The sequence below is a fragment of the Phocoena sinus genome, chromosome 1 (genome assembly GCF_008692025.1).
Source record: "Phocoena sinus isolate mPhoSin1 chromosome 1, mPhoSin1.pri, whole genome shotgun sequence".
Taxonomy (NCBI): Eukaryota; Metazoa; Chordata; class Mammalia; order Artiodactyla; family Phocoenidae; genus Phocoena; species Phocoena sinus.
Genome location: NC_045763.1, coordinates 65562765 through 65588016, shown reverse-complemented (window position 1 = coordinate 65588016; position 25252 = coordinate 65562765). Strand labels below are relative to the sequence as shown.

The 25252-nt window shown below is 39.5% G+C and overlaps 1 protein-coding gene across 2 annotated transcripts; it reads left to right on the top strand.

Moving 5' to 3' along the window:
- Positions 1–52: 52 nt before the first annotated feature.
- CRYZ (crystallin zeta) lies at positions 53–24998 on the top strand. Of its 2 annotated transcripts, XM_032608273.1 has the most exons (10): positions 114–146; positions 4869–4918; positions 5034–5157; positions 6776–6928; positions 10958–11121; positions 15441–15492; positions 20152–20301; positions 23448–23549; positions 23650–23745; positions 24198–24998. In XM_032608273.1, the coding sequence occupies exons 3-10, from the start codon at positions 5047–5049 to the stop codon at positions 24360–24362; spliced, it is 993 nt and encodes a 330-aa protein (XP_032464164.1). In that variant the 5' UTR covers positions 114–146; positions 4869–4918; positions 5034–5046; the 3' UTR covers positions 24363–24998. The 2 variants fall into 2 exon arrangements, with proteins under 2 accessions (XP_032464155.1, XP_032464164.1); XM_032608264.1 differs by lacking the exon at positions 4869–4918 and having other exon boundaries at positions 53–146.
- The last annotated feature ends 254 nt before the right edge of the window (positions 24999–25252 follow it).

Here is a 25252-nt window from a genome sequence, read left to right as displayed (position 1 = left end):
GAAAGGTCCAAACTCCTTCCTCGGGCCCGCCCCTGAGGGCGGGGCTAGGCGGAGCCTGAAAGCGCCGCGGATGACGCGGCCCGTGTCTTTTTTCCGTAGAACCTGAGGGATCCCTCGCAGATTTTGATTTCCCACTCTAGAACCGGGTAAGTGGTTTAAAAAGCCCCCTTAGTTCAGGCTGCGGAACTCCCCCGCGCTCGTCCCAAAGGAACCGAGCCGGATTTTGGCTGCGCTCCTGTCCTGCGTTCCGTCCTCCCCTAGAACCAGTGAATAAGGTGTTCGTGGCCGAAGTTATTCCCCTCCAGGGGCTGCAAGTTGGTCATCCGTAAATCACCAGGGCAGTTTTACTTGCTGGTCCTGAGAGCCCGGCTTTGCTTTCTGGCAGCGTGAGCGTTTCGGGTGCCACAGCGGGGCGCCCGTTGGTACTCCCCCCATCCCGCTCCCCCTGCCTATCCTCCCTCTAGATTTCCCCTCGGCCCGGTCTGGGATCTGGATTCCTGCGGCCGCGCGCGTTTGCTGTGACCCCCCGCCACAGGCAGCCGGAGGAGCCAATTTCTCCTTTCAGGCTCCTGTTTCCCAGGGCTCTTTCTGTCCGGCCTTTCCTCCTGCTTTGCCATCAGAGTTGCCGTCTTACTTTTGGAGAGAAATGTGTAGATTTTTTTCATCCTCCGCCCCCCGCCATGGCTCCCACCTAGAAGAATTTTCAAAAGAAAGAAAATTAACAAAACACGCTGTGAACACATCGTGGGATATTTACGCAGTTCCTAGAGGAAACTTATATCAGTGACCAAGAAAGGTGTGTTAATGATTGAACCACTGAAAGGCTAAGGTTTGGACTGTTGGTCCGCAACTAGTTGAAATGGCGGTGTGATTCCCACTGAAACCACTGGGATGCTCCTTGAGTGTCTGGTCAGCAGTAGTAAATCCCACCGAGCTCTGCTCCATCCAGTCTTTTCCTCAGAATACCTGGCGGGGTTTAGAATAATTATCTATTCAACTCCTCCTCCACCCCTTCTTATCAGAAGTGGGTACTGAGATCCAGGCCAGTGAAGTAACCCGACAAGGTCACATGGCCAGGAAGAGACTTTTCTGTGGCTACTTTTAATTGTTAAAATTTTTTCTGGGTTAAGAATAATAAATAATATGCTGACATGAGTCATTCTTGATCAAAAGCAGCACATTTTGTAGTGTTTTATTCTCTTTCCAAGTTTTTTTTTCTTGCTAGAAATTCTTACTTAAGAATTATTTTAAAATTTTCTGTTTGCTTTTATGATATGCCTTTGCTTTGGCTTTGTGAATTGATCTGTTCATTTTGTGTGAAAATATATTTCCCACATTTTCCCTATCTCTTTAATTTTCATTTAAACCAAATGGATTCAAGTGTAGCTTGGAAAATATCACTATTTGAGGAAGAATTTTAAATTCTGTATTTCCTCCATTTGCAAAGTATGGTTGGCAACCTTTCAGAGGTAAAAAGTAAAACCAACATTAAACCAAGGTGCTCTAGTTTTTTAAAGATTATATTTGATAAATAGAAAAACCTATTTGAAGTATGGGCTTAATTAAAATACACAAGCAGTGTGACAAGCCTGCTGCTGACTGCAAATGATTTACTTGAATAATAGAGCTTACAGCATGTCAAGCGTGCTCTGAAGCACTCACCATGTGCTGTTGCAGTTCATCTTCACAAGGACCCTATGCTGGGGAGTGTTGGCCCCATTTTACAGATAGGGAAATTATTAGTTTTCCTAATAGAATCACATCCAGTGTATCTCTAGTGGAGCCCTTAACTTACGGGCATTTGAAAATTTTCAGACTCAGAGCAGATACCTTAATCATAAAATATGTAATGCTACCTGCAATCTCTAAGAAATTAAAGGTCCTATATGCCAGCATTTCAAAGGGTGAGATGAAAAGGATTTTACAGTAAGGGGAAAAAAACACCTAACAATATTTAAGGTGTTGGGTTCCAGCTGTGCTTCCGTGTGACCCTGGTGAGCCTCTTAACCCCTTGAATGTTTTCTCATCCATAACATGGATGGTGATTTTATTTCCACTTCTGCATACAATTAAATGGTGGTTTTAATAACTGTTGCTTTTCTACCTATTGTGAAAATTATATCAATGGGTGTGAAAGATGTGCTTTTTAGAAGAAATCAGGTATCGCAAGGGTTTAAGAATTGTAATTACTATTAGTGTGTTGTGTTATTTTATTATTTCTTTAGCATAGTACCTATATTATGAAGCAGATGAGGATCCTGTGGGTAGTTGAGGGGGTTCAAAGGCAATGAGTGCAGATTGGAGCCTGATCAATCATGGTGGCAAAGGTTCAGTGGGAAGTAAGATCTCCAGAAACAAAGTAGAAGTCAGAGCTGTCAAGGTCATGCCCTGTTTCCTTACGAGCTCCATAGGATAAGGTGTAGTACTGGGCAAAGAAGGGGGGTCTTCTAAATCCAGAATTAAGGATGAATCTCCTCCTTCCTTTGTTCTTTTCTTCCAACTTAGCAAATGTCCAAAAGTGAGGGGAAAAAATGTATGTGCTAGATATTTTTGACAGATCCTATTTCAGGGTAATTTTGCTTTTATTATTGCTACAGCTTTTTGAGGGTACCAGTGATGTCTGTTGATGAAAAGATAGATGCGAGAGCTTGAAAGAAATAAATAGGTAGGAAGTAGGTAGATATTGAAAGTGGAAAAAGAGCTACTCCTCTTAACGTGGTATGTGTGTGCATTGGGGGAGATGAGGGCGGAGTGGGCAGGAGCTGGGGAGTGGGGGGGCTTGTTCTCTTTGCCCTCTGTGCTCTCTGAGTTTGGTACAGTGCCTTGCTTACAGTTAATGTACAAAAAATACATGTTGAATGAATAACAACCAGTGTTTGGTATTAGTGTTTTGTTTAAATGATCCTCTGGACTGTGAACTCTTTGAGGCTAAGGACTTGATTTTACAAAAAAGTGCTGTAAATATTGTCACATTAAATCAAAGATGACTATAGAATTATAGAACCAAAGATATTTTAACGAATAAGAAATTGGAAAGGAGAAAATAGATGGGAAAGGAACTGTGATATCACTATGTATAGGAGTAAACATTTGTCAGGTTCTGTGCTTGATACTTGCCGTCTCTTGCATAGTAACCCTGAGTGGAACTCAAGTTTTCAGATGAAGAAGCTCAAAAAAAGTGACTGCCTTGCCCAAGACCACACAGCTAGTACATGATAGATCTGGGATTCATATTGAGAACCGTCAGATTCCACAGCCCACACTCTTTCCATAACACCATGCTGAAGACAAAAAGGAAAAAACAAAAAAAAAATCTTCTTATTTTCAGAGTGGAAAAGTCTGATCTGTGCGACCTTTTCTTTTTCTGTTTTATTTTCTTTATGTATATATTTCACTTTCTTCTCTAAGAAATACTCAGCTTGAGCGAAGACCCAAATAGAAATGCGGTAGTGAGACTGCTGGGTAGGTATGGCGTGAGCTGCCTTTTCCTGGTCCTAGCTCCCTGCACAGGACTTCTCACCCTAGGACTGCTTGGTGCTCTACAGTGCAGTGAGGCTTCTGCCTGCTTCTGCCCCCCTTTTTTTTTTATAAGAGGACTGCCCTTCAGGATATGTCATTGCTAAACAGCCTTTTAGCAATGGAGAGTTTAGTTTCTCCTCTGTGCTAGGTACTATATTAAATCATTTTAAATAAAGGGTTTTTAAATGACACAACTTTTGATTAATTATATCAAGAACTTCCCATTAATACCATCAAAGTGCTTTGATTCCCTTCACACGTGGAAGGCTACTTTATAGTTAGCATGGGCTCCGTTCTGAGGAGTCCTGTGTTGAACTGCAGTACAGTAAAGATCTTTCATCTCAAGCCCTAGTTTCTGCAACTCTTTTTGATGTTTCAGTGGCTCATGGTTGGTGAATATGATTATTCCAGAAGTTAGCAAAGATGTTCCCGGTGGTGGCAGAGTCTAACGATATTTGATATGGTTAATTTCAAGAAATTGTCATAGCTCACAAATAAAATTATGGAGATCAGTCAAAGCCCTTTCATTGCATCTCTATAGGTATAAGATTTTCAAAGTTATCCAATTCTCTATATAAATATTCTTTACCTTTTCTAAACTTATTTTAACTCTTGAGTTTTCATTTCAATATTAACAGTGGTAGCGGAGAAAGGTTAACTATAAATTACCCTCATGATTAAAAAAGATTACATACAAAGCAGTGTTTTTAGTTTTTAATGTTTGTTCTTCTTTGTTAAGATGAATGAGCTTCATAAAACTAAGTGTTTCAACATTGATAAATCTCAAAAACTTAATGCTGAGAAGAAAAAGCAAGTTTCAGAATTCAGTACAATATGATCCAATCTAAATAAAGTTTGAAAACATGCAAAACAATAACAATAGCACATATTGTTTACCAATGCAAATACATGTGGCAGTGGTATTACATCATGCCTGAGAAGGATGAGCACTGAGTTTATGGGAATAGTCATCTCTTAAAACTGTGGGACAGAAATGGGATTGGGGATGGGTACTGGAGACTTTGGTTACATGTACATGTTTTAGGTTTTTACAATGTTAAGATTTGTTAAACCTGGGTGGCAGTTAAATGTTTATTATATTCTTTATATTTCTTTCTATATTTGAAATATTACATAATCTAACAAAAGAAGATCTATTTATCTAATATTAAGAAAACTTAAATTAGCTCCTAGAATTCCAAGATGTTGCAGCCCAAGCTTACACCAAAGGAAACCTAAGATATTGTATCATGCTTCACCTATCCAGATGTTTTTGTTTGTATGTTTGATTCCCTTGTTGAAGGCACTGAATCCCTACAGGAAGTAATATGAAGTACTTTGCTTTGTAGCTGAAGGATTTGTAAGATGAAAGGTCCTCAAACATGAAATGAGATCAGTGGTAAGCTCATGATTTAAACTGTTGTTTGAAAAATTGTTTGATCTTCTCCCTCCAGGGGAAAAAACATAGTGATAGCCTAGATACAATATGACAATATGTTAATTTTTTTCCTTAGTATCTAGGTCACCATGGCGACTGGACAGAAGTTGATGAGAGCTATTAGAGTTTTTGAATTTGGTGGACCAGAAGTGCTGAAACTCCAGTCGAATGTTGCCATACCAATTCCGAAAGACCATCAGGTGGAAATCATTACTTAAAAACAGGCAATAATTACACTGAGTGTGCACATCAAGCTAATGTTCGAAAGAAGCAAACTCACAATGCTTTATAAAGACATTGAATTAGGACAGAGTTTACACTGTTTGCCTCTATAAGCTCTGACAAGGCTAACATAATTCTAACTAGTGAAGTAAATGTATGAAAAGGAATAACATCTTATAAGAAAAGTTTTAAAGTTGAGAATCATCTGTGTAATTGGATTTTTCTGAATGGAGTCATAAGTAGGTTTGAACAAGTTATTCTATTACAGACTTTCAGTCATGATCTTTGTTTTATGCATGGGGAAAATAATTTTCTTCTGCATACATGCTTTTTCGCATATAAGAAAATTTAAATGCAGAGTTTAATCATTTCTGGTGACTTCAACAATATACTTTTTCAATAAAAATTGTGTATTTTTATTATTGCACCTTCCATGGCTCTCAAGTCTAATTTCCTTAGCAAGCTTTATGAGAGTTTTTACAGTGTGGCCATAATTTGGCAAAGATTTATTTCTTACCGTTCCTTCTCAACAGACTGCTGTAACAACACAAGCTTTATCTGGTTTGCCTGAGAGGTCCTGTCATTCCTTCTGTCTTTGCACATACTATTCCTTTAACCTGAAATAGCCTTTTTCTCCCATTCTGAAAGAATTTCTACTCATTCTTTAAGACCTAGCTCAAATACACGTCCTTTATAAGACCTTTCCTTACTTTTATATCAGAAGTAATCGTTCTGTATCAGTTAAGGTAAAATTAGCTTCTATTGTTGATGTAGCCTCAAAACGTCAAGGGTTCAACAATAGAAAATGATGTCTCATTCACTAAATTCCACAATTCTAAAATGTTGGTGGATAGAGTTCTCCTCCAAAGTGATTTAGGGACCTGGATTTCTTCCATCATGTGGCTCTGCCACCTTCAACACCTTTCTTCTGAGTTTGCTATGAAAGGGTGGAGACACTATGTGAATCGCCTAGGAAGGTCTTTGTGGGCCAGGCCTGAAAGGAGCTCTCATCACTTTTGTTCACATTCCATTTGGCTACTCGTAACTGTGAAGGAGCCAGGAAGGAATATTCTTTCTACCTGCCTAGGAGGAGGAGGAAATAGATTTGATGAGCACATAGTGGTCTCTGCCACACATCCACTCATATTTCCACCACTGTTTTTCCCAAATGTTTATAATATAGCACATAAACCATTCTGTCTTATTTCTTTTTATTAGTGCACTCAGATTTTATTTTTTAAATTTTTATTGGAGTATAGTTGATTTACAATGTAGTGTTAGTTCCAGGTATCCAGCAAAGAGAATCAGTTATACATATATATATATATCCACTCTCTTTTTTTCTTTATATTCTTTTCCCATATAAGCTGTTACAGAGTACTGAGTAGAGTTCCTTGTGCTAGACAGCAGGTTTTTATTAGTTATTTTATATATTATAGTGTGTGTATATGTTGGTTTGTAAAACTGTAACGTGAGCTCATTGAAGGCAGGGCTTTCCTCACCATTTTTATAGCTCCCATAATCACTACAGTCCTAGCATAATGCTGAATGAATGCCTAAATGCTCTGTTTGAACTAAAGTACATTGTTATTGCAGGTTCTAATTAAAGTCCAAGCATGTGGTGTAAACCCGGTGGACACATATATTCGCTCTGGTACTTACAGTAGAAAACCACTTCTACCCTATACTCCTGGCTTAGATGTGGCTGGAATAATAGAAGCTGTCGGAGAGAGTGTATCTGCTTTCAAGGTATTACATTTTTAATTATTTCTATTTTAGCTTAATATGTATGTATTTTTTTAACATTTTTAACATAGCTGTAAAATATATCTGTGTTTAAGTCTTTAAAAGGCCCCATTACACAATTTCTGCCACTTGGGGGACTCCTCTAGTCAAAAAAGAAATTACCTTTTGTCCAGGGACCTTGCTTGTCTGATTGTTGGGAATAAGTGCTGGGTCATTTCTGTGTTTCCATATCCCCGCAGAATTGAACTATGATCCTTTGATTTGACAGAAATACGTAAGGAAAGAAAAGAAGCAAGGAAATTATACTATTTCCTAACTCTTGGTAATACACAGCCAGCATAGTTTTTTATTTCTTCTATAAAATTAGTTTCACAGAATACAGGGAAGGCTAATTCTTTTGAATAATCAGTAAAAGATGAAAAAATGCAAGGTCAGCTCTACATTTTTAGAGCTGTGACTCAGACCAAGGTGACTGAGTCAATGAAAATGTTATGATCAGGGCTTTCGTTATTTATGTGCCAAAAGACATAAAAAACATAGTATATTCATGTTCTTTCATCTTTCCTCATGATTCCTTGACCTGCTCAACTATGGCAGCACATTTACCAAAATTGAACTGAGACAGCGAAGATTAACGTGGCCCGGGCCCAGGAAGCCGGGCAAATTCCTACAGCTTTCCACTCCTCCGCCTGTGGCACTCTGGCTTCTGCCCCCACCGCTCCACTGAAACGATGCTTGCTCATGTCACTAATGGCCTGTATATTGCTGGAGCTAATGGGCCCTTTTATGTCATTATCTCTCTTGACTTCTGTGTGACATTTGACACTCTCAGCCACTTACTTTTCTTAAAAATCTTTTTCTTCAGCTCCTGTGACATCCTCTCTCTCCCTTCCTCTCTGGGCATCCTTTTTCAAGCTCCTTTTTCTCTGCATGCCCCTCACATCTTGGTGTGTTGCCCAGCTCTCGCCGTCCCTACTTAGACTCTGCTTTTTATATTTTCTCCCTCATGATGGTCTCATACACACCCTTGGTTTCCATTATCACATGTGATATCCTTAGCTTAGAATCTTCTAATAAGCTCTGGACCCGTGCTGTCCAAATACAGTAGCCACTGGCCACACATGGCTATTTAAAATTCACATTCAATTAAAATTAAAAGTTCATTTACTCAAATGCTTAATAGACCCAGGTGTCTAGTGGCTACCCTATTGGGCAGTGCAGATGCAGAGCATTTACATCATCACAGAAGGTTGTGTTGCAGGGCACAGGACCCACATCGGCAGCCTCCAGGAACCTCTTACTCATTGTGTCTAAAAGGGAGTTCATCTTTTCTCACAGCAGATCTGCTGCTGTCTCGTGTGACTGTCTTAGTGACATCTGGGGTTTGAGGCTTACCTCTCCATTCACTCTCCCTCACTCAGCTCTCCCTTACTGGAACTGTTTCCTCTCTCCTCTTTTCCTCCCCACTGCCTGTAGTGTAGTTCTGGTTATCTTACATGGTCCTTTACCTGGATTTCTATAATAGGTACAACTTACCACCCTCCCTTCTTCCCCTGAGAATCTATCCTTGCTCTATAAGGAGTAATTTGCTAAAATGTACTTATGATTATTATACATCTCTGTTTTAACTCTTGCATTAATTCTCTGTAGATTTCAAGGTACTGCTGGAACTGCTTATGTTATGAAAGAAGACTGTTTCGTGCTCTCTCCCCCACCTATCTTTTTCCATTCTTATCTCCCATTCCTTCTCACCCTGTAGTTTATTCTTTAGTAATAACTGTTTGTTCTTCCCTGCATATCCCATGCTCTTTCATCTCTGTGTCTTTGTTCATATTGGCTCTTCTGCATGGCAGAACTAAACTGAAACTTATAAACATGGGTTCAAGGGCTTTTACCCTCCAGCTTTCATTTCTTTTCATTTTATCTCCCGAAACTATTACATTCCACACATTAAACTACTTATTCGTTGGGAATGAATCCTGATGATTTCTCAGCACCTATTCCTGCCACTGTTCCTTGACGTACTTTGTTTCCTTCATCCATAATGACTTTTCCCAGGTCTGGTTTTCAATTCAAGATCTTGTTCTGTCCTTCAAAGCCTACCTCAAATACTAGTTTCTCAGTGAAGCTGTTCTTGAGTCCTTCAACTTAGAAATAATTCCTTTCTTTTTCTTGTACCTATCTTTGATGGCCCATCATATTTGCCTTGCTTTGTAATTATTTCTATCCTTTTTTTTCCTCTTCCTAGCATTTAAGAAGCTTGAGATTAGGGAGAGTGTCTTGCTATTAATATCCATCACAGAACTTGAAGTACTACTTTCCATAGTGGATTCTCAGAACAGGTTTGAATTATATTGAAATCAATGCAATGTGTTTTTAAGCTGTAAAAACAGAATTAATCTTAAATTAGTCATACTTGACCATTTGCAGGCAACACTGTTAAGCAGTGATGCTTGTCTTTGACTCCTAGATGCCTTTTGTACCTTTTTTATCACTACCTCACCACATAGTGCTTTATTATAGGGCAAATTTAAGTATATTGAGAATTATTGCCTTACTGTTTTGCTTATTCCAAGGAATATTTCCTTTTTTATTCTCTTTAAGAAATAGGAGTTAGCTTTTATTGTAATTCATAGCTGACATAGAATTCAGCTAATAAATGACTGAGCCGGGATTTGAATGTAGGTATGGCAGACTCTAATGTTCATATTCTCTCTACTACATTGAGATTGTTGAGGCTAGTTCTTTAATAGACCTGTGAAATAGATTATGAAAAACTGTATTCTCTTACTTTATCTTGGGTGTGTGTGTTGCAAGGGGGCAATAATGAGAAGAGGCAAAAAATGATAATGATTTTCATCATTGTACAGTGTACTCTTATATTACTGAAAGGAATGGAAGACTGTTCTTTCTCAAACTTGGCCACTAAGTCTGGTTTTAGGCTGACCTGCATAACAACATGAAAAATATTTTCTACAGGTGTTTTTTATTTTCCTGTATCTTTGTAAACTATTGTGTGTGTGTGTGTGTGTGTGTGTACACTCTCATATATATTTATTCTTGAATCTGTAATCCTACATAGGTGGCAACAACTCTGTTGCCTATTTCATGCTCAATTAAAAAGAAATCTTATAAGATTTCCATGTATTATGGAGAAAAAAAAGAAATAGGAGTTAGGAGAGGTGCTTGTACTGGGCAGTCTAATTTCCCTAGTGTGCAGGTTACTTTGGGCAGGCCTGTAGTGCTTGTGTGGTGCCTTACCTTACCCTCAGTCATGCATCTGCTTTCCAGTAGCAAGGACCCAGCAGACGTTTGTTTATTGAGAGTTTTTATGTTTCTAGTGCTGTGACAGGTGAAGACATCTGTCCTGGCTCATCTTTGCTGTTCAGGATCCAGGCAGAGTTGCCTGCTTTTTGGTGTATGCATGAAAAATGAGGGAAATACAGAAACAAATCTATGGAAAAGATTTAGAACAGGTGTTTGGTGTGTGGAAGAAACCTTACATTTTATTTGTTTCTTCTCCCTAGTATTTTGGACCAAAAAAAGAAAAAAAAAGTTTTATATTAACTGCCATTTACTAACGGCTTGATCTGAGCTAATTACTGAACTTGTATGTGCCTCAATTTCCTCATCTGTGTAGTGGGATTATCTAAAGGGAGATAATGAAAGTACTTTCCTCATGGGCTGTCATGAAGATCAAATTAGATAATACTCATTAGACACTTAATGCAGTGCCTAGCACAGCAAGCTCTCAATAAAGGTTAGTTATCATCATTATTATTAGACCATGCTGGACATTCTTTCTTTTATTTTTCCTATTTCCCTTGATTTTACTTCTTACTAGTTCCCATTAATAGAACATTTTTAAATGTTCGGTATTTTGAAGTTATTTTTATGAGACCTTAGGACGTAGAAAACAGTTTATAAATACTCATTTATTTCTTGTTATAAAGGTTGCATTATAAAGGATCGTACCCATTTTGACATCATTTTTAATCCCTAAAGCGTTTATTAATTTATTGCTTTCCCCAGAAAGGTGACAGGGTTTTCACTACAAGCACAATCTCTGGGGGCTACGCAGAATATGCTCTGGCAGCCGATCACACTGTTTACACACTGCCAGAAAAACTGGACTTTAAACAGGGAGCTGCCATCGGGATCCCGTATTTTACTGCTTTTCGAGCTCTGCTTCACAGGTAATAACACACTCTGTCAGCTTTATAATCAGCACTAGAGGAGGGCAGCATTAACTGGAGGAGGATAATATATAATTTATGCTTCCTACCACCCGTCCACCGTTGGTCATTTTTGGTTCCCATTTGGTTACCATTAAGATTTATGGAGTAGAAACTGCTAATTTGGGAGACTATTCTAATCACTGAAGAAAAAAAAGAAGAGCAAAACACTGTCTTTGTATTCGACATGCTCACAGTCTAGTAAGGGAGGGAGTAAGGGACTAAGAGTAATAATATTGATGTATAATGTGGAAAGGGCAGTGGTAGAGATGTGCATAGGTATCTATGGGATCACAAGGGATGTGCCTGTGGTGATGAGCTAGGGCTTCGTGGCAAGATGTAAGACTTGGATTATTTTAAAGCCGTGGTTCAAAAATCTTGTTATCCAGCTCCAGAAACTAATTACTGCAACTTAAAAGGGCTCTACCCTAGACCCACTGGTCAGTTTCCATGGATGATACCTGAGAATCTATATTGTAATTAAATTCTCTAGGTATTTGAAAAGGATCAGAGGGACTTATCCTGGGGAAGGGTAGCTGGGAGTGGGGAGGGCATCCTAGACAATGGGAATAGTTGGTGTGGGGGGCAAACATCATGGTATCTGGGGAGAAAGAGCTATAGCAGTTTGCTTTTGTTAGATAGAAGATTTCAAGGCAAAGAGTGCTGAAGAATAAGGTTGGGACATAGTAATCTCTCAATAAATGTTAGCTGCCATTATCAAATAGGCGGGATTCAGATAATAAAAAGCTAGATTATAGCGCTCACACATTGTTCCGTAAGGGATTGGGGGGGTCATACAGTGGTTTTTTTCAGGAGAGTGATATTGTCATATTTGTGTTTCAATAAGATCACCTATTTGCTATGCGAAGGATGGATTTGATGACAGGAATGGAGAAAGAGATGGGAGGGTCTTATAGAAGTACCCTCTAGGAACAATACTTAAGGGCTAGAGCAAGGGTCGTGGTAGAGATGGAGAGGAAAGGACAACTGTTTAGGGGGTAAAATCAGAAATATTTGGTGACTGCATGTGGAGAATGAGGGAGAGAAAGAGCTTAAGAATACTTACAGCTTTAAACTTGGGTAATGTTTACTTTGACAAAGAGAAGGAGGAAAAAGTTTCAAAGGGAAACTGAGTTCAGTTTTGAATGTGAAACTAAGACAGACATCGTCATGGAGAAGTCCAGCAGTCTGTCGGATGAAAGAGTCTGAAGCTTGAAGCTTGGAGGTATAAATTTGGGGCTGTCAGCATGTGAGAGCTGGCAAAATGAAAGTCATTGAAATCCCTCAGGGAGTGAGAAGAACAGTGGAGTGAGACTAGAATCTTAGTGAGCATTAACATTGAAGAGTGTGGTCAAACGTAGGGGACAGAGTCCTAAGGGAACCAAAGGGAGTGTATCCCAAGGGCAAGAGAGTCCAGAGTCACCATGTCTGTTAAACATCTGTTAAGCTCATAGGTGTTGAAGACAGGAATACCTAGGTTATAGTATTGTCTCCACCTACTACTGGTCAAGTTGCTTTCCTGTCTCAACTGTAGTTTACTGACTTGAAAAACATGGATGATAATAATAGCATGTACCTCATGGGGTGTGCTGAGAATTAAATGAGGTAATTAGTGCATGTAAAGCTCTTAGTATGTGAGTAGTACAGTCAGTGTGGGTAGTGTTAGGGGTAGTAGTTGATGTTGCTAACAAGGAGGTAAGCTAGTTGTCAAATGCAGCAGTGAGGGCTATTTGGGAAAAAATACCAGCCGGGCTTAGCAATTAGGAGGTCATTGGTGGCTTTCGTCAGTTCATTTTCAGTAGAGTGGTGGACAGAAGCTTGATTGAGTGGGTTGAGGAAGGAAAAAAAAAATCGATTCTTGAATGGAGACTACTCTTAAAAAGTGGGGGAGACAGGCAGGAAGGGGTAGAAGAGTACTTGAGGAGAGTGTGGGAACAAAAGGTTTTTTTTAAGGATGGACAGGACTTGGACATGTTTGTAGCTGAGAAAGGATCTGTCAGAGAGGGAGAGATGGAAGGCTTGGAAGAGAGGGCGGAGTGGCAGATGGAACAAGATCCTGAGCAGGGCAAGGAGACGACTTAGGACAGAGATAGAGAGATTGGCTTCAGGTCGAAAGGAGAACTCATCTGTAAAGCTTGGAGGAGGTAGTGTAATTATGGAAAGTTGGTGGGCAGGGAGGTGAGACGTTGAAGGAGGAAGACAGAGAGAAGTTGGGGCAATGTACCATGGGGTCCAGGCTGACTAGGGAGGGAAGTGAGGCCAGGAGCAGCAAGAGGGCAGAAAAGGAGCAAATGAGAGACAGCGATCTGTGAAGCTGAAGAAGTTTTGAGAGAGTATGGGCTTACAGAATCAGGATAGGAGGTTAATATTGCTTGTTAGTGTCTCATATTCCGCAGGTAGAATGGTTAGGGGTGGCTACCAGGTGTAGGGAGAGAGTGGTAAAAGCAGAGGAGAATTCAGGAATTGTGATTTGCGGGTTTCCTCCCGTGAATGTTGAAATCTCCCAGATTGGGGCTGGATTGGGGGTGGAGGAGGAAGCCTATGTGCCAGGTCCTAGTCTTCAGTAACTGCGATGGGGTGCTACAGCAGCACGGAAGGCCAGGCCACATGCTTCAGGCCTGCCGTGGGCCCCAGGGACAGAGGACTGTTAGTTAGGGTTCTCCAGAGAAGCAGAACCAACAGAATGTATATACTGATAGATTGACTTGTGGAGGCTTGGTGAGTCTAAAATCTGATGGGGAGGCTGGCAAGCTCTAGAGCCCGATAAGAGTAGCAGTTCAAATCCAAAGGCAGTCTGCTGACGGAATCCCTTCTTGCTCTGGGAGAAGTCTGTCTTTGTTCTATTAAGGCCTTCAACTGAATGGGCGAAGCCCATCCACATTATGGAAGATAATCTGCTTTATTCAAAGACTACTGACTTAAATGTTAATCTCATCCAAAAAAGCACCTTCACAGAAACATCCAGAATGTTTGACTCATATCTGGCACCATGGCCCAGCCAAACTGACACATAAAATTAACCATCACAGTGACCCTACACAAGGATAGACGGATCGTAGCCATGGGGATCCAGGAGAGGGTTAGCCAGCTTTTTCTCCACCCACTGCAGGCCCAGAGGTTTAGGAGGATGTGCTTAGTGTGTGAGGAGTTGTTTATAAGATTTTAAAAAAATCATTGGGAAGTATTTCATGACGCATAGCATAACATTAGTAATCCTATTCCCTTACATTTGTATTTTACTTTTTTAAATGTTTTGGTAATACCTATCTCAGTTTATCATTGCAAACCCTCAGTTTAACTCACTGCCCTCAACCCCTCATCTCCAAGCAAGCATGTTGGAGAAACTTCATTTACTGACACAATTGTCATTTGTCAGCTGTTGGCACGGGGGCTTGAGCAGGACTCCAGGTTACTGTGTTCTCACTCCCAGGTTGAACATAATGTCTGTACAGGGTGGCCACGCCCTATTGTCCTGGTGAGTAAAGGATCCTTGCTGGGCGTCAGATCTGGATCACAAATTGGTTGCTGGCTTGTGACATCAGCACTTGTCCATCTGAAATGATAAGGCATCCCTCTTTGTCTTGCTGCACGTTCCATGTTCCATGTTTTCAGTGTAATAGAAAAACAGTGGTATGAACCAGAAGTAAAAAGAATATGTCATTTCACCAGAGGGTCTGGACATTTTAGGGGCTGACAGGGGAACCTGTGTGACAGGATTTATTGTGTTTCGTACTCTCTTACCATCGCTGACTCAGCATTGCTTCCTGAAGCGAGGGCTTAGAGGCTGTGCAGCCAGATGTTCAAAGGCATGGAGAAGGAAGGCAGTAGCTGCTATGTTTACTTGGGTATTGCTCTGTGTTTACCGTGGAATAAAGACTGAGCTGTAACGACCCTGTTTTGTGACACTTTCTGTGGGACTGAATGGCGGACTCCAGTTCCTCTAGGTGAAGCAATTTCACTTAACACACCAACAAGGCCTCTGAGAAGGTAGCCCAATAACGTGATCCCGGCATCCCAACGGTGCCTGGCATGTGATTGACTTCCAATAAACATTTGTTGAATGAATAAGTGAATTGAAGGTTTACTTTTATCTGTGGCTCTGAAGAACCATTGTTTGATCCTGTGGAGCTTGGAGAATATCTTGGGTTATATATCACGATGAGTTTCCTCTTTGGGTAAGTGTTAGTTGAACTGTGGGTAGAGTTCTCTTAAGAATTATGACAAGCATTGAGCTTAATTAGCTCCAGAGTAAGGTGATGAAGCTATACTTTCTTTTTCAGTGCCCGTGTGAAAGCTGGAGAAACTGTTCTGGTTCATGGGGCTAGTGGAGGGGTAAGTATTTGTTCTTTAAGTTTATTTTTAAAAGAGCTTACGTTTGTGCGTTTCACGTTGTATTTCTTTAAGTTGTTTTTAAAAGCCAAATTTGTAAATATAGTCAGGGGTGCTTTTTTTCTTTTTGTAGCGAGGCTTCTTTAAATTCCGTCTTCTGAAGGTGATTCCCTGTCATTAGTTTAGCATTTCTTGGTTAATAAATTCAATAGATTACCAGGTCAAAAATGTATGCATTAGGTTTTCCACCTGTGTTGGGTATGGACCTAGATAAGCCGGTTTTGTTTTTCTCTTCAAGTAGTGAATGGTACAAGAATATTTATTTAGAATTTTAAACAGTTCTTTAAGGTTAATGTAAATTCTACATTCCCTTAGATAAGGAAACTAAGGCTCATTAAAGCTTTACCGCTGTTGCCCCAGACAGCACTGCAAAGCCACACTGCGAGTCTTTGTCCTTTATAGTTCCCTTCCTCCTGGCCTGCTGCGCTTTGATGACATTCGTGGGGTACATAGTATACAGCTGTGTCCCTCACACCACAACCCATGGCTTAAAATGCTAATGGGGCTGCGGGGGAGGGGGACTCAGAACTTATAAAATCAGCCCTGCAGTGAAATCACGCAACGCAAGGCTGTCAGAAACCTCTTCAAGAAACTGGCTGTCAATCTGCCTCCGAGGAGCTTAGAGGAAAAGTTAGAGCTCTGAGGCTGGAATTTAACAAGAAATCCACATGACCTCTATCCTGCACGTAAAGGCTTTAGAAATTTTGGAGACAGGATTTCACATTTTTAAAATACAAGGCCACTTAAGGATATGGGGAGGGGGAAGGGTGAGTTTTGACAGGGCGAGAGAGAGTCATGGACATATACACACTAACAAACGTAGTAAGGTAGATAGCTGGGGGGAAGCAGCCGCAAGGCACAGGGATATTAGCTCGGTGCTTTGTGACAGCCTGGAAGGGTGGGATGGGGAGAGTGGGAGGGAGGGAGACGCAAGAGGGAAGACATATGGGAACATATGTATATGTATAGCTGATTCACTTTGTTGTAAATCAGAAACTAACACACCATTGTAAAGCAATTATACCCCAATAAAGATGTTTAAAAAAAAAAAAAAAAAAAAATACAAGGCCTGGGGCTGGATGGTTCACCTTGAGGAAGCTGCTTAACCCTTTCAGGGCACTGTGTATTCCAGAGAGTAGATGGAAAGAAGTAACCTATTGATGGCACATTGTTCCCAGAATAATGAGAGGCATCCTGAAAATGTGAATTTACCTCTAAACGTGGCCAGATAATACAAACAGAGAATTCAGACCCCTGCATTATCTGTTACTTAATGTGAATGTATCACCAGGTTTCACACCCAGCTTCCTGTGTACCTTCAATAGATTAATTCTGAAGGATTTCACGGATCAGACTATTTACTAAAAAACACCAAGATTGTCTTTCTGGGGCTTGAGAAAATATGACAGATATACCTTGTCAAAAAACGCCCATTGTTTAGCTTCAGCGAAGAGGCTATTTGGGGGTTAAATTAAATTTAACCCTAAATAACTAAAGGATCTGTCAAACATTCATGTATTTAAATTGCTTTGGCTTTCAGAGAGCTAACCTTGTGCTCTGTATCAAAGGGAGAGATTTCAGTAGGAAGGGGAGAGAAGAGTTTAAAGAAAATCTCTTTTTATTCCCTTTACTCTCTTGTAAAAAGCCAGGTTGCTTCACCATGATTTTTTTTTTAAAGGCAGAATCCGCACTGTTCCCTGTGCTGGCTGAGTTTGTTAAATCCTTGGCTGGCGGGGATAGGCTGGTGACCTGGTGTGTGAAGCACTTCTGATCCTCCCTGCCATATCAGAGGGAAACAGTGCTGGGTTTTGTCTTGCTTCTGTTTGTACTTTCTGTCCTCATTTAAATCAAATTCCTTTGGGATTATGTTGTGTATTTAAAATGGTGTAGAATGTATGAACACAGCTATTATTCCGATATGTTGGTGGGGAGTGCCCTATTTTAGCATCAGCAAAATAAATAGAAGAAAAAATAGTTGATACATCATGATATATGATCTATTGAAGGAATATTGTTAGTATAATTGTTGACAAGAATAGAATAAACAGCACCTTTAAAATAGCTACTGAGTGCCCCTTTGAAGTAGTTAGAGCATAAGGAGGTATATTTACATTAACTCTTAGGTTGAAATGTGGTTTTATTAGAAGCCCCCTGTCTTTTTAATTGAAAATTAAAGTAGCAAAAATCAGTCATGCTAACCACATAGTGTATTGTTTTTTCATGGAATTGAATGTCTGTTGCACTCAGTAGACAGTGAGTTCCCAGTGTTTGTTTGGTGAAATCAAACAGATCCTCACCATAACCCAAGTGGGTTCAGGCTCATCAGTCCCATATGCCATACAATCTTTAAGGTCTATTTCAGGCCTGGGAGTCTGTGATTCTGTTACAATTTTAATTAGTTTCTATCATCATTTTTCACCTTAATTCTTTTCTATCATGCCTAATCTATAATCATTTTACCTTCCTTTAAACCAGTGGTTATCAATAAGGGGTGATTTTATATCATCTCTTCTCCCCCTTGGGGACATTTGGCAGTGTCTGGGGACATTTTTGGTTGTTACAACTGGGTAAAGGGGTCTGGCATCCAGTGGATAGAAGCTAGGCATGCTGCTAAACATCCTTCACTGCACAGCATAGTCCCCACTGCAAAGAGTTACCCGGCCCAATAGTGCCAAGTTTGAGAAATCTTGCTCTAAATGTATGGGACCCTTATCTGTGCCATTCATTTGGCATGTGATCAAACGTATTTCCTAGTATTGCAATTTAAATAATTGCTTTCATCTATATTCCTAAAATAATTTTATTTCTCCTTTATACTAAGCACATTTATCTAGTGCTCTAGTGATTTCATCAAGTCCCGTGGCTTTAAACTGATGAATCTCAAATTTACGTTTCCATTTCTGAATTCTTGTTAGCCCATACCCATATTCAGCTGATGACTTTACATCTTCAGTTAGGTGAGCAATATACAGCTCAGCATGTTCAAAGTGAATTCTTAATGCTCTCACTTGATCCTCTCTAATCTTCCTTATCCCAGTCAATCTACCCAGTTAATCTGGCCAAAGACCTGGGAGACATCCTTAATTTTTCTCTTTTCCTCACCTTCCACCTTCAATCTATAAGGAAGGCCTGGTCTTCCTACTCCCATTTCCCCCTACCTTCCTTTTGCCTCTCATATAATTGGAATTTCTTTTAAAAGCCTAATTTGGATCATATCCCTCTCCTGCTTAAACTCTCCAGTAGTTCTGCATGGCTCTTAAATGTAATCCAAAGCCTTTACCTCCAAGGCCCTGTGTGCCTTGGCTTCTCTGTGCCCCTCTGGCCTCATCTTCTGCTGTCCAACATGTCCCACCCTCAAGCCACATTGACCCTCTTTCATTTTTTTTTTTAAATAAATTTATTTATTTATTTATTATTTTTGGCTGCATTAGGCCTTTGCCACTGCACGTGGGCTTTCCCTAGTTGCAGGGATCGGGGGCCACTCCTCATTGCGGCACGCGGGCCTCTCACCACGTCGGCCTCTCCCATTGCAGATCACGGGCTCCAGGCATGCGGGCCTCAGTAGTTGTGGCCAGCGGGCTCCAGAGCGCAGGCTCAGCAGTTGTGGCACACAAGTCTAGCCGCTCTGGGGCATGTGGGATCTTCCCCGGCGAGGGATCAAACCCGTGTCCCCTGCATTGGCAGGCGGATTCCCAACCACTGAGCCACCAGGGAAGTCCCACATTGACCCTCTTTCTGACCTTTGAAGGCCCCAAGCTCATTCCTGGTTCAACCATGACCATTCTGCCTACAACATCTCCAGCAGGCTTCCCCGACCTTCACGTGCTTATCCCTCACTTCATTCAGGTCTCACCTCTTCAGAGCAGCCTTTCCTGATGACCTAACTGGCCCCTTTCCCTATCTCTTTATAACCCAATAGGCTGTTTTATTTTTTTCAAGTACTTTTCATTTTCTGAATATACTTTATTCATTTATTTTTTCATGTGTTTATTATCTTCCCCCTACCTTAGAACATAAATTTCTTGCATGAAGAATCATGTCTTGCACATAATAAATAATAAACATTCATCATATTAGTGAATAAGTTAATTTGCTCATGTATGTACCTGTCTCCTCCACTTAAGTGGTAGAGGCCTTACCTTTGTTATGTAATATTTTATATGTACAATTAAAGTATGAAGTCAGTGAGCACATTTTCATCATCTTTAAACCCTGTATCTTCTGCACAAAGCAGATGCTAAATGAACATTTTGTGCAGTGGTTACAAACTCAGGCTCTGCAATCTGATTTGGTCCAGCTCCTGTTTCCATATACATAAGCTTCAATTTTCTCATCTGTGGGCCAGGGACAATAACAATATCTACTTCATAGGCTTCTTGTGAGGATGAAATGAAGCAATACATAGAAAGTATTGAATGTAATACCTGGCATATTATAAATGCTCAGTAATAGTTAGCTGTTGTTCTTATTTCTTTGTTTAGGCTCTTAAACTTCTTAACAATAGCTAGAACTTAGAAGAACCTAAAGTTCATTATATGTATTTAATAAATGTTTGCAGGGATGCAAAGAATCTAAAATGTTGGGCCATATTTTGTTTTTCAGGTTGGAATAGCAGCATGCCAAATTGCTAGAGCTTATGGCTTAAAGGTTTTGGGCACAGCTGGTACTGAGGAAGGACAAAAGATTGTTTTGCAAAATGGAGCCCACGAAGTGTTTAATCACAAAGAAGCTAATTACATTGATAAAATTAAGGTAAAATTGTTCTATAATTTTATAAAAGTAAAATTTTGTTTCATGGGAGACAACATTTTTTTGGTAAGTTCTTTTATCAACTACTCTCTTAAAGTTGTTTGTTTTGCTTATGTGTGTTTTAAAGATTTAATTAGTTTAACAGAGATGTCTAGTTTTCAAACCTTCACTATCATTTCTGTCTTGTTTATTTTTACTAAGCAAAATATAGCCTCTCTAGAGGCATATGTATATGTTATAAAAACTGGTACTCTTTAATGCAAATCACATTTTAAGTAAAGCCACAGCTTTGTATTTGCAGCTGTAAGGCAGGTTTTTTTTTTTTTAATATATATCGTGAATATTGTGAAATGATCACCATAACAAGTCTAGTTAACATCTGTCCCCCATACACAACTATAAAATTTTTTTTCTTGTGATGAGAACTTTTAAGATCTACTCTCTTAGCAGCTTTCAAATATATAATACAGTGTTATTAACTGTAGGCACCGTGCTATGCATTACACCCCCATGACTTACCTATTTTACGACTGGAAGTTTGTACCTTCTGATTCCACCTTTACCCCTGTCACCCGTCCCCCACCTCCACCCCACCTCTGGCCACAAAAAGGTAGTCTTAATATAATTTCTGTTGGTGTATATTTTCCATAGAAGAGAAGTTATCCACTGATTAAAAAGTGGATCTGTTTAGCCTAGGGAGTAAAGTTTATTTGTTTACTGGATACTTTGGAGGAGTGAGCACTACCTCATCCAAAGCGCGAGATAGAATTTAGTTATTATTGCATCCATTCCATTGCTGCAACAGAATTCAAACAGATTCTGAAGTTCTCCATTTGTGCTATAGTAGCAGTTTACTAAACACCTATTACTTTGCTAATCCCCAAACTACTTGCTCATGTTGAGAAAGAATTGGTATATTCCAGGTACTGATTACTGTGTAAACAAGGTCATTACAAACTGAGGAAAAATATGACCGAGAGTTTATTACCACTAAATCATCTTGCCAAAAAACTGAGTTAAGGCACTCCTTTGTTATATGTTGAGGGAACCTAAAATTGATTGAGTATGCACTCAAGACACCAGTATCAGAGATGAAAAATTGTCAGTTATTTTAAGAATATGTTTTTGTTTTGCAGTCTAATTCCGTCTCTTCTACTGGTTCCTTCTGCTTAAGTCTCTCTCATTCTCCAAAAACTTTCTCTTAACCTTTTATCTCCTCCTCCCCCTCCTTTACCACCACATTTCTTGAAAAAGTCAGGGGTACTTACTGCTCTTACTTCCTTACCTCCCACTGCAGTTTTGCTTCCACCCCAGCTACTTACACGGCTTGTCAGGGGTGCTAGTAAGCGCCTAGTTACCAGGCAGCTGCTCTTGGCTCAGTCCTCATCCTGTCTGACCCTGACCACACCTTCTAGAAGCTGGCTCTCTTCTTACTTCTCCGACTTCATTTTCAGTCTCCCTTCTCTTCATTTTACTTAAATGCTGGTATTCCTTAGGTCTTTCCCCTTGCTCTCTAATCTTCTCTGGTGCTGCACCTCCATCCTGATTCATCTCATACACACCCTTATACTGCTGGTTTCCAACACTACCTCTGGCCTGTTTCATTCCTTCATGCCATCAGCCTACTAGATATTGACACTCATCTGGTCCCTCAGGACAGAAACCCACATTTCATTTCCTGTCCCTGTTGTTTAATCACCATTCTCCCTCCTACCCATCAAATTGGTCACCTCATCTATCAGTGTCATCTCTGACATGCCTTTCATATACGTCTCTGTTTCTCTTTTCCATTCATCGTTGTGACTTAGTTTAGTCCTCATCTTCTTCAGCCTTGACTATTATTCCCAGCTGAGCTAATCTCCCCTCTGTCTTCTCTACTGTCTCCAGCATTATTTGGTTCTCTGTTTAAAAAAAGGAAGGAAGAAAGAAAAAAGTCTTCAGAAATAACTGAAATGAGAGCTCCATGAGAATAGGAATTTTTGTCTTTCTTGTTCCCTGCTGTACCTTCAATGCCTAAAACAGTGTCTGGCACAAGAATTAATTAATGAACACCTGCCCGCCAAAAGTCCAAATCTTTTAACCTGCATTTGATGTGTTTTCACAGTCTGAACCAATTTGCAATTTCTTGTCTCCCACCTCTTCCCCCACCCCCATCTCTTTCCCAGATACGTTCTCCAGCTCCGCTGGGCCACTTTCCAGTTCCAACCTGTACTCTTAGTCCCTATATCTTTGCTTTTCTGTTTCTTTTGTCCAGACCGACTGCCTCATGTCTAACTTCCTCTTGCGCCCTCTTCCTTCTGTTTTACTTAAGGAACTCCTACTCATCCCTCAGGGCCCAGGTCATCATCTCTGTGGAATTTTCTCTGACCTTTACAGGTGATCAGAGTTGTAACTTTTATTCCCTCCATAACCTGTGGTTTATTTCTGCTAATATAGTACTTAGCCCATCACATCACAGCGAAGATTGTAGTGTTTTCCATCTTCCTCACTTTGTTTTGAGCTCTTTATTTCCATCTTGGCATTTTTAGTACCTCTCACAGTGCCTGACACAGGTATTCATTTTTTTGTTAAAATAAATGAATATAAGGTAGATATGTATAGCTTATTTAAGATCCAGTTTTAGATGCTGGGAACCGACATCTGAGAGCCCAAAGGAAAAGAAATAGTCTGCCAAGCTGATTGTAGACCACTTAGAGCAAAACTGAATGCACACACACACAAAATCCTGCAACAGCAAACAGCCAGTGATTTTTTCTTTTGTTTTCTGTTTTTTAATAAAAATGGGAAACCTAATGTCCAGTTTTGGATTTTTGATTTGTTCCTTCTTTCTCTATTGAAGTACATTTTGAAGATAGAAAATTTTCAGCTAAGGAAAAAGTACTTTATAGTCAAGTTGAGTCTAAGTGCCTGAAAATTTTGGACAAATTTTATTTCATTATAGCAATTTATTTAATACAGACCTTTATCATTTTAGATGTTGTAGCTAGTACCTTGGAATTACAGCATCACTATATAATTACATTATCTTAAAATTTGCATTATTAGTCTTTAAAATATAGCATCTTATGTCATTTGAAACACAGTTCTGTAATATATGGGACTATGATAACAGTTATTTTTCCTAATCTACTCTGCATTCTTTTATATAGAAATCTGTTGGTGAAAAAGGAGTTGATGTGATTATTGAAATGCTAGCTAATGTAAATCTTAGCAACGATTTGAATCTTTTGTCACATGGAGGACGAGTAATAGTAAGTATTTCTTTTTTTTTTTACCACTTTGTAGTTTTATCGTAATTTAACTCTATTTTGCAGTCATCTTTAACTATAGACATGCTGTTTTTCATACTAGGTTGTTGGCAGCAGGGGTCCTATTGAAATAAACCCACGGGACACCATGGCAAAGGAATCTAGCATAATAGGAGTTGCTCTCCATTCATCCACCAAGGTAGGAAAAGAAGTGACTCTGATTTGGGTACCTTAAACATTGATATAAGTTGTCTAGTCAGGCAGACTGAAAATTTAAGTAGATGTTAAAGTTAGTTATCTAAGTGGGTTAAGGATTAATTCCTAGAAGATAACATCCCTAGAAGATAATCCCTAGAAGATAGGGTGATTTTCCAAGCCAAGGCACTTATGAAAGAGAAAGGAGATACTATTCACAATTACTAATTACTTCAGGACGATAGGTATTTTGTAAACTGAGACCGCCACAGACAAATTGCACTAAATGGTTAACCTATAGAGAACTACTTTTTTTGTAGTTCTGGACAAGTTGACAAAAGCTACGTATTTGTGAGAAATTCTTAATGTTTTTTCTCTTAGATTCTGAAAAATTTTAATGCTTCTGAAAATTAAGTCATGTGTTCCTCTACTGAAAAAACGTTTTCTTTTCCTCAGGAGGAATTTCAGCAGTTTGCAGCAGCCCTTCAAGCTGGAATGGAAACTGGTTGGTTGAGACCAGTAATAGGTCCCCAGTATCCATTGGAGAAGGTGGCCCAGGCTCATGAAGATATCATTCATAGCAGTGGGGCTACTGGAAAAATGATTCTTCTCTTAAAATGATTAATCCTTCCACAGATTTCCTGCATAATTAAAGGTTTCTTACCTCAGTTTTACGTACACTACATTTGCTTTAATTAGCATTCATTTGATTCAGTGAGTTTCTTATATTAAAAAAAAGATTTATCTTTAGCGATCATAGACATTGGAGTGCAATTGATTTTATAGCTGGCAATATTCTTTATGCCTTCTGCCTCTCGTCAAGGATTCATCATAGTAGGAAATAGAATATTAGTGGTCACTTGGCATTGGAGGGCATTACAGAAATTCCTAACTGATACTTGATCATTGATTCCATAACTTTGACTAAAACATGCTAATTCAAAGTAAGACTTCTTGATTTCCAAGCCTACTTCTTTATAAGAACCTTATAGGGACTTCCCTGATGGTCCAGTGGTTGAGACTTCGCCTACCAGTGCCGGTGGTGTGAGTTTGTTCCCTGGTTGGGAAGCTAGGATCCCACATGCCTTGGGGCCAAAAAAACCAAAACATAAAACAGAAACAATATTGTAAAAAATTCAATAAAAACTTTAAAAAAAAAAAAAAAAGAACTTTATAAAGGTTCTTTAGTCTCTGATTAGCCCAGAACTATATTGGACTCTGAAGATTTTCTGGACTAAACAAGACACCTTTTCCAAACTAATCTCATCTAGATCTACAAGTCTCTCAGAAGGGCAAGATAAATGATGTCCAGAGAAATTTGTTAGTTTTCCAATATATTCCCCAATATATTATGACATTCACTAGGTTAATGATTGATTACCAGTGATCCATATTCTGTGAGGACAGGAGCCTTATCTTTGGTATAATATGATACTAGGTGCATAGTTTCAAATAGATGCTTATTGATTGATTCAACTTCAAAGTAGATTTAGAGTTACCTGTTTGTGTGT